The sequence below is a fragment of the Sciurus vulgaris genome, assembly GCF_902686455.1.
Source record: "Sciurus vulgaris genome assembly, chromosome: 16".
Classification (NCBI taxonomy): Eukaryota; Metazoa; Chordata; class Mammalia; order Rodentia; family Sciuridae; genus Sciurus; species Sciurus vulgaris.
In genome coordinates, this window is record NC_136477.1 from 31,157,772 (window position 1) to 31,176,621 (window position 18,850).

The window sequence follows — 18,850 nt, forward strand, 5'->3', positions numbered from 1 at the left end:
AGCAAGTGGCCTAGACAAGAAGCTAAGTTCTTTTTCCATCATGTGCACAGGGTGCAATAATAATTCACTAATAATTCAAAATGACCTCCAAGATCTCACATGCCAATTCACTTGGTTAGTTAATAGTAAACTAAATATTACTTCATTTTCATATTTTAAAATCTCTGCCATTTATGGCCTAAAAAAAGTGTGTGCATTATGTTTGCTAACTATGCTTATCCAAAACTGTATAGTAAGCCACAATTTGGTGCATGTGGTTTATTTAAAGTAAACTTTCTTTTTGACATTCCCAGATTAGCATTCCTCGCCTCTCCCCTAAACTTAAACAATGGGAGAAATCAGACTACGAGCATCTCTGAGAGAAGCAAATTCCATGGGGAGACAATGGAAGGATCATTTCCAACTCTATGAAATTTGTAATAAAAACACCTGAAGCTCAAATGGACCACTTTATTAATATTTCTATCCTTAGTCTCATCTTTACTAAAATGGGAATGACTTTACATGACATGCATCACCAGGTTTATCTGAAAGTCAAATAAAGTACATAAATACACTTTGTAAGTTATAAATACAAAGTATAAAAACATGACGATGTATATCACTTAATCACTTATGGTTCTTTTAACGGAAACAAAAAATGAAAACCAAGAAAATAATAAACAATTGTCACAAAATGAAATGCCATATTAGTAAATGATTGTTACCTAAAATATAGATATAGCCATTTTAGAAACATGTCTGACCACATTTAAGTATGACCTCTCCACAAGTCTCAGAATTAAACTTATATTTTCTTGCCAAAAGTTAATTTTTGTGACACCAGTGAAATTGCAGGTGTTTCACTCTAAGAAAACATAAAAATAATGTACAGAAGTTTTAAATGAAGTCACTTATTTAAAAGGGATTTAGCACAAATGTATGAGATTTCATCCCACACATTTAATCACTTTTGTTCAATCAACATTTACTGAGCCTCTATTACGTGCCAGGCACTGTGCTAGGTCTTAGGTATACAATGGTGAGGAAAAATAAAACTGGTCTATAATGGTTAAACTAAGATTTTCAGTAATAAGAATCAAATCATTTAAAAAGTACATTACTTTTCAAGAAAACATGTATTTACAAAGAAACATCTATAAATTCAAATGTAAATTATTTTCAATTTAATGCAACTTTTATGTAGTAACTACTTTTCTGCATACCTGGTAATGCTTAGCAGCGATTTTCAATCCTTCATCATTATCCAGGTTCTGTTCTGCTGCAATCTGGCTAGCTAAGGCTGCACAATTGAACAACACACAGCTCTTTTCATATCCTAAGCTTGCAAGAGCTGTAAAAAATTAAGAAAAATGTATCATATTATTATTTTCTAAAGAAAATAAATATTTCAAAGCAAAATACTATGACCTCTATGCCAACAGCTGTCACAAAAAAAATTACAGACCTGTTTTCTAACCTATTTCAAGCTGCCCTGCTAGGCATTTATTTCCACAATACTCCCATCATCAAAAACTCAAAAGATCAATAAATTATTCTTTCCTTCTCTTTACTTCCACATTTTTATTATACATTCAAAATGTAAAAATCATTCTCAATGTTACTTCTCACCTAATTTCTTAAATTCAAACAAATTCTTTATTTTTCTTTCCTCTCTCAAAATTTTATCTTCCCACCACATTTAAACCAGTTCTTCATTACTACAAACCTGAGTCAATGTAAGTGCCTCTTAGCTGGCCTTCCATTCCTTACTCCCTCATGCCAATACATTTCTCAGAGGGTCAGCAGATTCGTTTGGCTGAAATGCAACTCTGATCAAGAACCTAAATACCTCCTGTCCATCAGCATAGCTACTATTTTTTTAAAAAACAGAAAATAACAAGTGTTCAGTGTACAGAAACTGGAATCTTTATAGATTGCTGATGGGAATGTAAAATGCTGCAGCTGCTATGGAAAACAGTATGGTGGTACCTCAAAAAATTAAAGCCAGACACAGTAAAGCATGCCAGTAACCCCAGCTACTCAGGAATCTGAGGCAGGAGGATCATGAGATAGAAGTCAACCTCAGCAATTTAAAACCCTGTCTCAAAATGAAAAGTAAAAAGGGTTGAGGATGTAGCTCAGTGGTAAAATGCCCCTGGGTTCAATCCCCAATACCAGAAAAAGAAAAAAATCTCAATAGAATTACCATATGATCCAGAAATTCCATTTGTAGGTATATACTCAAAAGTACTGAAAGTAGAATCTCAAACAGATATTTTGCACACCCTTGTTCATAGCCAAAAGGTAAAAGCAACCCAAGTGTATATAGACTGATGAATGGACAAACAAAATGCAGCATATATATGCAATTAAATATTATTCAACATTTAAAATAAGAAATCGAATACTACAAAATAGATGAATCTGGAAGATATTATGCTAAGTGAAATCAGTCACTCACAAAAAGACAAATATTGTATGACTCCAGTTACATGAGGTTCTCAGAGTAGTCAATTCACAGAAACAGAAAGTAGATATAGTTACCTGGGAAGAAATAGGGAGCTGCTGTTTAAATGTCTGCACCATTTCAGATTTGCAAGATAAAAAGGTTCTGAATATCTGTTACGCAACAATGCAGCTACACCTAACACTACTGAACTGTACACTTAATAAATGGTTAGGATAATGAATTTCATTTGATTTTACTTATATAAGGTACCTAGAGTAGTAAAATTCAAAAGCAGAAAAGTAAAACAGTAATTGCCAGGAGCTGTTTGGGAAGAATGGGAAGTTATTATTTAATGCGTAGAGTTTCAGTTTATAAGATGAAAAAGTTCTAGAAGCAGGTGGCGATGGTACACAATAATGTGAATATCCTTAATATCACTTAAATACACACTTTAAAGTAGTTTAGATGGTACATTATGTGTATTTTATCACAAAAATAATTTTTACAAAAAAGAATCTACAATAGCTCTCTATGACTTATAGAATTCATTAACAGCATAATTCAAGGTCTTGCATCATATGACAAGTATTGACTGCCAGGCAAAATAATCAACAGGCTCCTTACAAAAAACACTGGACAAAACATCTAGAAGAACCAAAACAACAGTACAGTTGTGTACTTATGCTACAGAGTGTAATCATAAATCCCTTCTTGTTACAGTATCTTGGTAGCCACTCTTTTAATAATGGCCAATTTTCAACTTGCATCCAAACCAATTCTACACTCCTCACTGAAAAGTTTAGCAGACATACATACTAATTACTCCAACCTACTGTCTTAAGTATATGAAATTTAGTAGAACATGACAATACAATAATATGAGAGACTGCAGAGAAATAGATGATTAAGGTAACTGAAAAACTGAGCCCAGAGTAAACAAAGGCAATTCTAGTAATAGAAGGTAATATTCCAAAGACTGAAATTAACATCCTTAAAGAGTTCCAAAGACAGAATTTCCACAAAACAAGATTTTGGGGGGACTGGGGATGGGGGTTAACCTGGAATTGAACCCAGGGGTGCATAACCACTGAGCCACATCCCCAGCCTGGAGGGCCTCACTAAGTTGCTAAGGCTGGTTTTGAACTTGCAATCTTCCCACCTCAGTCTCCCAAGCTGCTGGGATTACAGATGTGCACCACCACACCCAGTAAGATCTTTTTAAAGTTAGTGACTAATAAAATGTGCCCAGAAATGAAAAACTTGATTAAACATTTGTAAAAGTATTAGAGAGTATTACCTAGTGAGTTCCCCAGAAAACAGAAAATCAAAGAAATTTAGAATATAAGAATTATGAGTGAATAACTCAGAACAACCAACATAAAACTAATAAAGCATTCCAGAGAGAAGAGAGGGGGAATAAAAAGGAAAATGATTAAAGAAATATAAAAAAATTTCCCAGAGCTGAAGAGAGTTATTTGTATTTCAACTAAAAGGACCAACAGTAAGTGTCACACTCAAAACTTAAATGGGATCTATCTTTCGAGATTTTGAGATTTCTAAACACAAAGGATAAAAGGAGATTGTAAAAATCTTCCCAAAAGAAAAGAAACATGTCACCTATAAAACTTCTCATCAACAACTCTGGATGCCAAAAGGCAAGGAACAATGCCATCAAGTTCTAAAGAAATATAACTCTAATTAATTTAACTACTATATATTGGGGTCAGTATGGGTGGAGAGAACAAGAAACAACATGATAAGCAAAGACATAAAAGAGGTAAAAAAGAGCAAACTCATGATATAAAACCTTAAGTTTTTTTTCTGAGTGAGGTAGGAAGTTGACAGTTTCTAACAGAATCACTCAGTTCACAATGTGGAAAACAGATCACAGGAATTTAACACACTGAGAATAACTGCTGCAGTGAAATGCTGAGAGGTGGCTCAGGCCAGAATGGCAACAATGGAAGTGGTAAGAAGTGAATGTAAAGTAAAATCTGATAGCATTTGCTGATGAATCAGATGTAAAGAATGAGGTGAAACACAGTAAATAAAGGATGACCTGTTTTTACCTAAGCATCTAAGTGCCAGAATTTCAAACCAAATTCATGTAATGATAGAATATACACATCTTCCAAAAGAAGAGATTCAGAAAGTTGACCTTTTCTTGGAAAGTTACTTAGGAATATATCCAAGCAAAAGTGGAAGACATAATATGCAGAAAACAATGGTTTTAACCTAGGAGAGTAGTGATAGTTCAGGAAGACAACTATGCTGCAGCTTTGGAGAACCAACTGTCCAGATTCAAAACACAGAAAGGCCATGAAAAGAGTCTCTTAAGAAAAGGGAACCCTGAGCCGGGTATGGCAGCACACACCCATAATCCCAGTGGCTCTGGAGGCCAAGGCATGAGGATAATGAGTTCAAAGTCAGACTCAGCAACGGCGAGGCTCTAAGCAACTCAGGGAAGACCCTGATGCAAAATAGGGTTGGAGATGTGGCTCAATGGTTGAGTACCCCTGAGTTCAATCCTTGGTACCAAAAAACAAAAACGAAAAAAAAAAAAGGAAAAGAAAGAAAGAAAGAAAAGGGAACTCTGAAGCTGGGGTTAGAGTTCAGTGTGAAGCACTGGGTTCAATCATCAGCACCACTTATAAATAAATGAGTAAAAAAAAGTCCATCAAGGCTGGAGTTGTGGCTCAGTGTTAGAGTACTTGCTTAGTATGTGTGAAGAACTGGATTCAATTCTCGGCACCACATATACATAAGGTCCACTGACAACTAAACAAATGTTTAAAAAAAAAAGGCCCATCAACAACCAAAAAATATATAAATTTTTTTTTTTAAAAAAAGGGAGCCCTAGAGAAATAGGAAAAAGAATTAGGACCTTTTGGATAATTTGAGGAATATGATAAAAGCACAGAATGTGTGGCAGTGGAAAAGCAATTAAAACCTCTAAAACTCATACACAAACACAAAGCAGCTGGGCAAGGGGGCACACACCTGTTAATCTCAGCTACACTGGATCCTCCTATAAAGTAGGAGGATTACCAAGTTCAAAGCCAGCTCTGCAACTTAACAAGACCCTATCTCAAAAAAATAAAATAAGAGGGAGTAACTCAGTGGTAAGTCACCCCTGGACTCTGTGTGTGAGTGCTCACTGCCTCAAGGCAAGTTCAAAACTGGCTGCTCCTTTGGGAACACAGCAGCCTTGCAGTGCCAGTTCGCCATCTAGAGCAGGTGAGGAAGCATGCAGCACATGCCACTGCAGTCAGGGGGATGCAGAGCCAAAACCAACCCTTGATCAGACTTGCCAGGACCAACACAGTCTGTATTCATGCCTGGAAGACAGCTTGTGCTTAGAATGAAGTCAGTGGACAGCGGCCGGAAACTGTCACAGATAGAATGGCATGCTTTTCTCCAGGGAGCAACTATCCAAGGCAAGTTTCCCTCCATCTTGAGACCACCCCACTGGCGCTCTGAGATGGCAGGTGCCCAGCCCATGCCACGGCCAGAGCCAGTTCACTGAACCTAAATCTGAAACAGGAAGATACGCACCTCTGAAATGACCTTGTGCAAAAACCAACCCAATCAAAACATGGCACTGAATAGGTGCTTCTGCTTGCCTAGGACTCCTCCAGCGGTCAGCAGACTTCAGCAAAGTCAAGCACTGTGTGTAAGGAGGGATTTTAAAGACCAAAACTGTGTATAAAGTGGCTAGGTTGGAATTACTTTCCCATCCATATTCTTTTCTAATTTCTGAATTGTTATTGGTTACTTGTTACATATGTTTTTTATTTCAGTTGACGAGTTAGCATTGTGCCTATTTATGGGGTGCACAGTGGTGCTATGGTGCCTGCCTGCAAGGTGAAGTAGCCCCGTCAAACTGACTGATACATCCATGACCTCACAGACGTCGCATTTTTGTAGTGAGAACATTTGAAACTTACTCTTAGTAATTTTGAAACATAAATACATTATTATTACAGTAAAAAAAAAAAAAAAAAGCCTTCACCTTCTGACCTCTGGTTATAATGTTGTTATGGTTGTTTGTAATACTCTTTAAAAAAGTATTAAGTATTTTTAAAGAGTATTACAAACAACTATCACACATACAGTCTTTCAAGGACAAAAACATCACTTTGCAACACACGTTATATACTGGTAGTACATACTACATTACAGAATGATCAACTATCTTCCAATCAGATTGAATACAACTATCTTATTCATTTTCATAACTAGGACAGTGCCTGGCAAGGCAAAGGCTCTACAAATATTATAAAATTGCAATAAAAGAGAAAATTAAATGTAAAAAAACTTTAGCATTTAACAAAGAGTCATTAGGAGAACAATTTTAAAAGCCTAAAATAATGCAAAGTGTTTAGGACAAGTTTTCTATCATTTCTATTAAAACTACATACCCAACTTTACCGATCCTCCAAAAAGTGAACCTTTATCAAAAGCATCCTTCCAGGTAAACGTTAAACAGATCTGGACAGAATGGGAGAAAACAGAAAATTATTTTGCCATCATGAATTTCAATAAATATTACCTTTTATTTTTTCTTTTTCTTTTTTTTTTTTTTTTTTTGGTACCAGATATTGAACCCAGAGGCACTTAACCATGGAGCCACATTCACAGTCCTTTTTATTTTTTTGAGACAAGGTCTTACTAAGTGGCTTAGGGCTTTGCTAAAGTTGCTGAGGTTGGTTGGAACTTGCAATCCTACTGCCTCAGCCTCCTGAGTTGCTGGGATTAGAGGTGTATGCCACCACTCTTCAGTATCTTTTGAAGAAAAATCCACAATGAAGAAAAGGACAAAAGCTCAACATGTCTAAAAGATTATCTCCTTATAACCAACCAACTTCTTTTCCCCCTCTGGACAATAATTTTTTTTCAAAGTAAAATACTGACACTAGGCTATTTCAAAATGGTCATTCTATGTCAGTAATCATAAACACTATCTTATTCATATTCATAAACACACAATGACAGAACAAGCACTACATGCTTGTCAAACAAGCAAAGATAAAGGCAATAAAGTACTACAGGTTTCTCAGGAGATAAAATTAAACACAACTATTACAAAAGTAGGAAAATGGTTTCTCTGAGAGGATGGGATGATATAATATTTTACTTTTTGATCTGAGTGGTTGTTACACAAGCACGCTCACATTGTGAAATTCAAGGTATACATATGATTTGTTCACTTCTCTGCAAAATACAACTAAATAAAAATTCTACTTAATGAAAAACTACATCTACGTCTGCTTCATATGTAAGCGACTACATATGAAGGTTAAAAAGAACTTAGCCGCATTTAAATTATTTATTACAACTCAATTAAAAAAAACATAACTGGATTAGGAAAACCTTTCAAATATACACAAAAATAAAAATAACATGATGAACTTGCATGTACCCATCAGCAGCTTTAGCTTTTTGCTCTTCTTGGTCTATTTTCTCCCTAACTCACCCTGCTACCACCACCACCCATGCACACACACTTTTCTTCCTAGAATATTTTAAAACTAAATCTCAATACATAATTATTTCACCTGTAAAAATTTAAATACAAGAATATTTAAAGCACTTTTCTTACACTGTTTTAAAACTTAGAAGTACCACAGAGAGGCTGGGGACGTAGCTCAGTGGTACAGCACTTGCCAGGCATGTACACCTGGGTTCAATTCCCAACATCACCCAAAAAAAAAAAAAAAACCACAAGCTTAATAAAAAGGTACCACAAAGTTTAATAAAACTTTAAATAAATAAAGCTATAAGAAATTAGCAACATTTTCAATTTTCAACAACTAGTCTTTTAAAAAAAAATAAAGTTGACATGCTTGTAGTGTAATATCAATCATAACAGCATTGCAACTTTTATATCCAATTGTAATTTGGACCAACAATTTTTAAAGCACTAAGAGTAATACCTTCTGAATTATATAGCTTACTTCTTAGTTCTGTAAAAGGGAAAGGACATAGCAGATTATATTAATTGATCAATAAATAGATCTTCTGATACAAAATGAACTCCACTGCTCTACATAAGCCTCAGAAGTGACAGGGGAATTACATGAATAGAATTCCAGGACTCTTCAGAAGGACATACGTTCAGATCAGACAAACCTAAATACTTATATAGTTTACATAAAATCATATCATGAAAGTCTAAACATAGTAAAAATTTATCACTAATCTCAATAAAATGATACCATGGGTGGAAGGAAATGGGTGATTTGCCATTACCAAACAACTTTAAAACAAAATTACTGGCTTACCTGATTTTCAGAAAATGGGAATTTGGGTTCAATGGAACAAATCTGATCATAATACCTAAAAAAAAAAACAGAGCAAAGTTAATAATTAGCAGAACTAAATATGACACACAGACATAAATACAAGTGATTTAAAAGTATACAAAAATTATTCATGCTTATGCTGGAGCACACCTGTCATTCCAGCAACTTGGGAGACTGAGGCAGGAGGATCACAAGCTCCAGGCTAGCCTCAGCAACTTAGTGAGACCCTGTTTCTAAATTTAAAAAAGGGCTGGGGATGTAGCTCAGTGGTAAAACACCCCTGAGTTCAACAACCAGTACCACCAAAAAAAAAAAAAAAAAAAAGAAAGAAAAGAAAGAAAAAAGATTCATGCTGACTTTAGTAGCCTACAAATTCAAACCAATCAGCTATTTTAAGGCTAGTGAACAGCCTCTCAGTGTGTAAGCCAGAAGCTAAAATATACGTAATGAAAAAACCGTGAGGAAAAAACCGATACCCAGCCGGGCACAGTGGGGCACACCTGTAATCCCAGTGGCTCAGGAGGCTGAGGCAGGAGGATCAAGAGTTCAAAGCCAGCCTCAGCAACAGTGAGGCTCTAAGCAACTCGGTGAGACCCTGTCTCTAAATAAAATATAAAACAGGACTGGGGATGTTGCTCAGTGCCCCTGAGTTCAATCCCTGGTACCAAAATAAATAAATAAATAAAACTAAAAATAAAATTTTTTTTAAATCCAATACACATCAAAAGACAATATTTATCAATTACTACTGGCTTGAAATAAACTAACATCTGCCCAAGAAACTATGTATTTCTTAAAATACTTTTTTATTAAGACACTTATGTTTATAACCAGTGGACAAATTACTATCTCTGCCAAAGTGATTAAAAATAGGTTTACCAGAATGAATGAAACAACATTGCTCTATGTAAATTTATGATTACACAAATGGTATGCCTTTACGCCATGTACAAACAGAGAAACAACATGTATCCCATTTGTTTACAATAAAAAAAAATTTAAAAAAAAAAATAGGTTTACCAAATTTCAAAATGTTTTAGGTATGTCCATTTCTTTAGGTATGTCCACCACTACCACACAGCTCATCAAAGCTCACACAGCTCATCTCTTCCAGGCAGACTAATTCAGAAGTTTCCTAGACAATCTCCCTGTCTCCTTTCTCATTTTTTCCAATCTATTCTTCACACAGCAACCAAAATAATGATTAAACATAAAGCAATCTCTATCCTTGACAGAGTGAGCTTTTAACCAACAAGTCTGAAGAAAAAGAGAATTAAGACCAAGCTTTCTAACTGGCCTCTAAACTTTCCTCCATCCTTGATTCTCTTCTATCTTCCCATGCCTTCATGGGGACTGTCTTTCCAATGGCTATTTCTGGGGGCAAATTTTCAGAAGGAAAGGAAGTAGGAGAGGCAAGCAGCATGTCTAAGACAAAGCTTTTGGTTTACATGAGATAGATTACATGGCCATGAGATAGATTAAAAACAGAAAAAACTGGGCAATTAAGTAAATGCATTAAAGATAAGAGGAGCCAGGTTTCGACCTGTCAAAAATTTATAAATGTGTGAAGAAAGAAGGCTAAAATAAATTCTGTGGTTTTGAACTGAATTGGAGATATCAAAGAGAACTTTTTTTTTTTTTTTTTTTTTGTACTAGGAATTTAACCCAGGGTCACTTAACTATTGAGCCACGTTCCTGGCCCTTTTTATTTTTAGACAGAGTCTAAGTTGCTGAGGTCCATGCTAAGTAGCTGAGGCTGGCTTCCAACTTGCAATCCTCCTGCCTCAGCCTCCTAAGTCACTAGGACTGCAGGCATGCACCACCATGCCCAGCTGTGAACTTATGTTTTAATATCACTGAGAGATAAAACATGTATGTATTTATTTCCTAAATGTACATACTGAGATGTACATTTAGGAAATGTACACAGCAATAATCTAGTGTCCAAATAAATAATGTCCCAAGTTAAAAGGAGCCACTGCTCATTAGAGAAATGACTGATTCCAGAGCAGAGACTGAGAAAATTGAAGACTCAAGACTAAACTTGCTATGAATTAGAAAATGATGAATTACTCACAAAACAATGGGGACTTATTTTAAAAAACAAAAGACAAAATTTTAAGGGGCTCCCAATAATCAAGCTTAGAAGAGTTTAAATAAGTAACAGTAACAAATCATAATCCATTGAAAAAATAAGAAAACTATTCTGAAGTAAATAAATAGATGAATAGAGAATAGAGTTCTACCCTACTGTATAATTTCAACTAATAAATCTAGAAAAAATGATGGAGTTAGAAAAAAAATCACCAGTTGGCACCTTTCAGAGCAATATCTGATTATTGTAAGACTCATCAATAGATACAAAAAATAATGAAAGTTTCATGAGAAACAGGGTAAATATAGTCTCAAAGTATCTCTCTACCAAATACTTATTAATTAGTACAATACAGTCATTAACTGTAAGAACTTGGCAAACACATCCTAGCAAAGTGATAAAAAAACTAATATTATCATCAAGAGGACACATCAACATCACATATCATAGGGAAATATGATACAATACCCTTTTGAGGGACATTCTACAAAGCAACTAGCCTATACTCTTCAAAAACATCAAGATTGTGAAAGACAACTGAGGAACTATTCCAGATTGAAGGAAACTAAACACCCTAGAATAGATCCTATCCCTATAAAAAACATTATTAGGAAAATAAGCAAAATGTGAATGAATTTTGTGAATTAAATGGTAATACTGAACCAGTGCCAATTTCCTGATTTTGGAAATTGTTAAGAGTTATGTTATGTAGTATAGTATCCTTGTACTTAGAAAATAAAACTTCAAAGTGCTAAATACTGAAACCTTTAAATGGAACCCCTTATACTTAAAATGCATTCAAAGTTTTTGACAAGGTCTTGAAATATCTGCCCATTATCTTTATCATGCCTTATCTCAGGATATTCACTACAAATTCAAGTGACTACATTATATGCTCTCCCGGTTCAGGGCCTTCACACTATTTTTCCTTTGTACCTGAAAACTTTCCCTCTCACGGTTTCCTACATTTTTTGGTCTAGATTAACATGCCTTCAAAAGAAGACTTTATGCATTCATTCTATGTATGTAACAGTTCTAGGACATAGGAATTCAGCAATAAACATTTAAAAATCTGTGCCTCTGTGAAAGTTTTAAAGGGAAAGACAAAATAAATATGTTAAATATATAAACATGAAATATAGAGGTATGAGGGTGTTATGGTTTAGATATTAGGTATCCCTCAAAAGCGCGTGTATGAGAAATGCAAGAAAGTTTAGAGGTGAATGACTGAGTTATGAGTTTTAAATAATTAATGCATTAATCCCCAGATGGGGATTAACTAGGTAGTTAATTGTAGATAGGCAGGGTGAGTCCCTGAGGAGTGCCTTTAGAGTATTTAGTCCTTGCTGAGCAGAACTCTATCGCTGCTTCCTGGTGCCATGTCCTGTCTTGAAATGTTTTCCTCCACCACACCTATCTGCTCTGATGTTCTCCCTCATCTAGGGCCCAGAGCAATAGAGTCAGCCGACTGTGGACTGAGACCTCTGAAACCATGAGTCCCAAATAAACTTTTCCTCCTCTGAAATTCTTCTTTTCAGGTCTTTTACTCTCAGCAACAAAAAAACTGTCTAAAGTAGAGGTATAAAGTATATGGGGTAAGGTGAGAAAACTAAGAAAGTGGTCATTTGACTACATAGCTTTAAAAAAATAAGTAAAAATGAATAAAGGCCTAAAGAAAAGTGATGGAGTGAGTCAAGAAAATAAGAGAAGTCTAAAGAAAAGCAAATACCAAGACCCTGGGACAAGAGTGTGCCTGAGAATGTACCTACCATGATAAGAAGGTCAAGAGGGTCATAGAGTAAGCATGGAAGAAAATGGTAGTAGAACTCAAGGATGTACAACTGTAAAACTTTTAGCTTTTGCTATATGCAGGAAGAGGATGAACCATTAGAGGGTTTGAACAAAAGAATAGCATGATCAAGTTTATTTTCATAAAGTCGCCATAGCTGTTACGTAGAACCCTGAATGCTGGTACACAAGGGCAGTACAGAAGTTGGACACAAATCTACTGCAGCAATCCAGTCAAGAGACGATGTTAACACAGACCAGTGAACTACATGGTGGTGGCAAAAGTAATAAAAGTCAGTCAATCTAATCCCTTTTTAAAATTAGTTTCCCCAGACTGGGAATGTGGCTCAGTGGTACAGTTCTTATCTAACAAGAAGCAAGTCCCGGGTTCGATTTCCAGTTCCACAAAAACAAAACCAAAAATTAATAAATTAGTTCCTCCTCCACTTATACTCTTAATCCCCTGAACATTTCCTTCATACAATTTCTCACAGTTTATACTATTTGTGAGATTATGTTTATGTGGGATTATGATTATATCTTTTCTCTTGAAGAATTCTAAATTCCATGAGAGCAGATGCTGGGTCTGTTGGCTCAGTTTTATTGCTGGTCCCAAGCAAAAGGATTAACAAAATGCAAAGTCCCTGAAAAATAAACCTAAGATTCTCTGTTTTGAGAATGAACAAGAACTACCAGAGTACAAACCCATAAAAAAGGAACAGCAGGTGCTATTGGACTGAGTCCAGAGAGTGCCTAAAAATGTGCCTGGAATAGCAAGGAGACCAACACGGCTACAGAGGACTGGCAAACTTGTTCTGAAAAAGAATATTTTAGGTTTTGTCAGAGAAAAAGCAAGATCGATTTTTTTTTTTTATTTTAAATAGTATATAAGTACGTTATACAATAAGAGAGAAACTCCTGTCTGCCCTGTACCTTTTTGACCTATGTCGGGCTACCTCAGATGCTAAGTGCTGTTCAACTGCCATCAGCTGGAGACATTAACTGAAGGAAAAGTCCCAGTCTATTGGAAAAGAGCCATGGAGGAAAGGAAGGAATGGCCAACATTATCAATTTTATTCTCTGCTCCAATGGCACCCAAATTTCAACATACTCTTCTCTGCTCTAGGAAAAACAAACATTTCAACTTGGGTACCTGACACAACTGGCTGGAGCAAGGTAATTTTCTGAGTTGTCAATTCCCAGATTAAGATTCCACTATTTAGTGCCAAGCCACTGCCAAACACAGTATTCAATGTGTGGGTGGCACTGGAGCAATGCTTGGTAGCAGTCAAGTGTGGCCACTGGCCAAAGAAGCAAGCACTGGAAGCAAAGGACAGAATGAAGCACCAGGAAACACCCCAGCTAGGTCTCCAAGGCTCACAGTGCTAGCCCACTGCAGTGGTACCCAACAAAAGCTGCCCAGCTGGACAGGCCTCATTTTGCTGATCACTACTATAAAGAAAGCAGGGAAGGAAATAGCAGGAAATAAAGTTACTTACCCTGCAAAGAAAAAGAGGAAAAGAAGAAGAAGTAAAAGAAATAGTAGAAGGAAACAGAAAGGGAGGACAGTCATTGGAAATCAACAATGTCTGGCCAGTATGGAGCAAACCCCAACAAAACAAAAGACGTCAAATAAGCCTTTACAAAAAAAAGCAGTGGTTGCTATCTGCCATTATCACAGGCAAAACACTGCTCCTAGAGAATCAAATACAATAAGCTTCTCCTTTGATATAATACCTCTCTCATGGTTCAGCCTAGATCTCAGGTATCAGAGTTCCCTAGAAAGGGAACCCATAGAAATAGAATCTACCACACCCTTTTCTGTGTCATTTTAATGGGCTTTCCCAGGCCAGTTACTCTACAAAGTAGACCTAGGCAAGAAGATGGAAAACCAGTATGCTAAGCCAGAGAGCTGACCCAAAAAAAAAGTATACGTAACTATTAAAAACATGCTATATAAACTATATATTATAAATATATATATTTTATATGTAAAATATATATAAATGTATAATGGTACATTGCGGGAAATAATGCTAAGAATTTTATCTTTATAGAGTTTATTTTAGAAACAATTAAATTTTAATCACTTATTTAAATTTAAAATCTTAAACAAAAGGTATGGTGCCACACTGGGCACCATACCTTTTATGGGCAGAACTCAGCCTTCAAGTCTGATAACCCTGAGTTTGAATTCCATTTCTTAGAGGTACAACCATGAGCAAGTTATTCGACCTGCCTTCCTAAGATAAGGATAATTAATACCTCCCTTATGTGTGAGGAACAAATGAAATAATACATACAAAATGCTTGAAATAGTGCCCAGATAAACAGTATGCATGAGATAAGTGCAGCTATAAATTATTATTTTATAACTATGTAAAAGTAGTTTTATATGCTCTCCACTATTCTATAAAACTCAGTTACTTCAAAGCAAATACGTAACAGCTTAATTTACAAATCTCATAGGGAGGGCTGGAGTGGGGCTTAATGATAGAGCACACATTCAGCACGGGCCAGAGCCTTGGGCTCAATCCCAGGAACGATGGAACCACTCGCACGCACCCACATACCCCCCAAAAACCTCATGGGGGTGCCGGGGCTGTAGCTCAGAAGCACAGTGCTTGCCTCCCACATGTGAGGCACTGGGTTTGATCCTCAGCACGACATAAAAACAAACAAAATAAAGGCATGCTGTTCATCTGCACCTACAAAAAAAATTTTATTAAACTCATGGGGTGAAAAGCTAGGAAATACACTTCTTTAAAAGTAACAAATGTGAGGTAAAATTCCCATCAGAAGTTCTAGTTTAAAAAAAAAAAAAAGTTTCAGGAGAAATGTATAGGATCAAGAACCACCAATCCACATTAGGCCAAGTAATGCTGTGATACAAATTTCTATAACTCAATACAGCTCATATCTGTATTTAGGGCTATGTACTTCTGAGCAGCAACTAGAGGGAAAAATAAGAGAGAGAGAGAATCTGGGCTGGAGTTATGAACTAGAGTTTACAGAGCCTTCCAGAACCTTATTTCCATACTTCATTCTTCACCCAATTTACCATATGAAAAATCATTAATGAAGCACTGCTGCAGCAGAGTATGAGTAGTAAACTAATCGTCAGAGAGTCAGGATCTTAGCCAAGTTCCTCCATAAAGTCAGTTACATGGGTTTAAACCTTTTGTGTAAATCAAAGACGACTCTTAAAAAAATAAAAAAAATTTTAAAAAAAGACAACTCTTTTTAAGGTTATACAGAATGATAAAATAGTCCTGATAAGCTACTTTATTTACTAACTTCCAGAAAAACATCAAACATACCCATCAGACTTTAAATCTTAAAACTTTCTTTAAATTTTCATGTTTATTCATCTATGTAGAATAAAATTACTGGACCAAATTAAGGTGTAGCAATCACAGATATTCCTTGAGATAGGGAGATGAAGTACAATACATCTTTATATCCTCTACACTATCTCCTGCAATGTGGTTCGCATAGGACTATCCATTAAGATTTCATAAAGAAATTATTTCAATGTCATCAGTACAGGATAGCTCAATATCTTCACCCCAAACCAAGAACCAGAATGTGAGCAAGAGTTTTGAAGGAAAATAAAACAATGATATTTTATTTTCTGATCTATAAAATATTAGAAAATCATTTCAGAAATTACAAAACTGGTTCTATTAACTTCATTTTACAAATGAAAAAAAGATGAGAGATGAATTAGAAATTTTACAGTCATATAAGTAAATCTTTGTTAAAGAAAACAAAAATTATCAACTATTTAAAAATAAATATCAATATATCAAAATCAGTAGGATATAACCAATACAAACTGAGAAAAAACAGAGTTCTAAAATAAATGTATTGCAGTTTTTGGTGGAACTGTAGACTGGTACAACCACTTTGGAAAGCAGTATGGAAATTCCTTGGAAAATCTGAAATGAAACCACCATTTGACCCAGCTATCCCACTCCTCAGTTTATACCCAAAGGACTTAAAATCAGCATACTACAGTGACACAGCCACATCAATGTTTATAGCAGCTCAATTCACAAAAGCTAAACTGTGAAACCAACCTAGATGCCTTTCAACAGATGAATGAATAAAGAAAATGTGATACACATACACAATGGAATATTACTCAGCCTTAAAGAAGAATGAAATTATGGCATTTGCAGGTAAATGGATGGAACTGGAGAAGATCATGCCAAGTGAAATAAGCCAATACCAAAAAACCAATGCCAAATGTTTTCTCTGATAAGCGGAATAGTGGGAAGTGGGTAGGAAAGAATGAAGGAACTTTGGAACAGAGAGGAGTGAGGGGAAGGGTGGGGATGGGAAGGATGCCAGATTGTGATGGACATTATTACCCTATATACATGTATGAAAAAAATTTTTAAATAATAAGTAAATAAAAATATTAGCAAATCAAAAAACGTTTTGAGATGCTTGGGGGAAAAAAATTAAATTAAATGTATTGCAGGGCATGGTGATGCATGCCTATAATCTCAACAATCCCAGAGGCTGACGCATGAGGATTTCAAGTTCAAGACTAGCCTCAGCAATTTAGCTTGGCTTTAAGCATCTTAAATAAAAAGGGATGGGGATGTGGCTCAGTGGTTAAGTGCCCATGGGTTCAATCTCAGACATCGATAAATAAATAAATAAAATGTATTAGAAAAACAAAAAAATGGACAACTAAACATTCAATACAAAAAGACAGAAAAAGAAAATACATAAGCAAAAAAAAAAAAATATATATATATATATAGGCTTGGTTTTAACAAAGAAAAAAATGATCCCAAACCTACTGGTGAAGGTGGGGACATGAATCGCACATGAAGGCACAACAGAAATAAAAGAAACTGTTAGTACAAATAATGAGAAAGAGACCAAAATATTTTACAAGGACTTCTATATAACAAAAGATACCAAAAATACAAAGTTGAGTAGTAAATGTGAGAACTAAAAAAAAGAAATAGAAGATTTTAAAACATACATATTGGAAAAAAGAAAAACATCCAGGAAATGTAAGTAAGTCCTACAAATCAGTTTAACAAAAAAGCAAACAACCTGATAGAAAATGGACAAAAGTCATTGAAAAACAATGACTAGTAAACATAAAATGTTTAATCTCAGCAAAATAAGGGCAATGCACACTAAAACAAGGTACCATCCCACAAGCATCAGTTTAGCAAAAAGTATGATTTGAATTTTTCATCAGTGAGTACCAGGAAGGATGTGGAAGAATAAAAACCATATATCAGCTACTGGGAATATAAATTGATACAACCATTGTAGAGAGCTTAAAATTCAGATACCCAACTCTTCCTATTAAACAAAGAGATCCGTTAAAAAAAAAAAAAAAAAAAAAAAAAACCCTTCTTTGCTCCCTCCTGAAACCTCACCAACAAAATAAAATTTAAAAATTTAAAAGGGTTCAGGTATAGATCAGATGTAAAAGAACTGTTTAGTCTGTGTGGCCCTAGGTTCAATCTCCAGCACCAAAAGATAAAGTAAATGACAAAGAAAAAGAGAATGGGAAAGAGCACAGCAGCATACAAGAGGTTTCAACAAAATGTTCAGAAAGGTGAAAAGTGAATGAAAGAAGCAAAAAATTAAAATAAAATCTAACTGCATAAGCAAGGGAACCAGCAAGCCAAATCATACCAGAGAAGACAGAAAAGATCTGAATTAAGAAACATGAGATAACTCTCTAAAGATAAAGAGTTCAATCTGAGGCTGAAAAGATAAAGATGTGATTGAAAATGCTTGAAAGAAACCTTCAGGCCACCAGATCATCAACTCTAAGGGTAGGCTCCCACTCAGAAAAATGTTAGGAAAATCAAGTATTACACAGTGGGGACTGTAGGGATGAAGAGGCTGGGGTTGGAGTGCTAACTGTCTACACCATTACCAATCCTTCCCTTCTTCCTAACAAAGCCTGATCTTTTAGCTAATGATAAAGCTACCCATAATAAAAACTCATTTTTGTAGCATATCTTCTGAGATGTGAATACAGCAACATATGAGTAGGATGTTGTGGGGCAGGTTCCAGGTTCTCCTTCCTTCCATCCTACTGTCTGGAACTTGAATATGCTTGTAATCTTGGACCATGAGAATCAGAACCATACTCTAGGTTTCAACAGAGCAGAAAGCTGGAAGGAGTCTGAATTCCAGTGAACTCCACAGAACTATCACCCCTGAACTACCACAACTACCTAC

At 35.5% G+C, this 18,850-nt stretch overlaps 1 protein-coding gene across 2 annotated transcripts in view; it reads right to left on the bottom strand.

Moving 5' to 3' along the window:
• Positions 1-18,850, bottom strand: part of PDCD6IP (programmed cell death 6 interacting protein) — a 69,376-nt gene that overhangs the window by 46,919 nt on the left and 3,607 nt on the right. For both annotated transcript variants that reach the window (XM_079114236.1, XM_079114235.1), the window contains exons 2-4: positions 8,716-8,770; positions 6,853-6,922; positions 1,206-1,333 (exon numbers count right to left, since the gene is read on the bottom strand). In XM_079114236.1, coding sequence (XP_078970362.1) covers positions 1,206-1,333; positions 6,853-6,922; positions 8,716-8,770 — 253 coding nt within the window. The remainder of the gene's footprint in view (positions 1-1,205; positions 1,334-6,852; positions 6,923-8,715; positions 8,771-18,850) is intronic.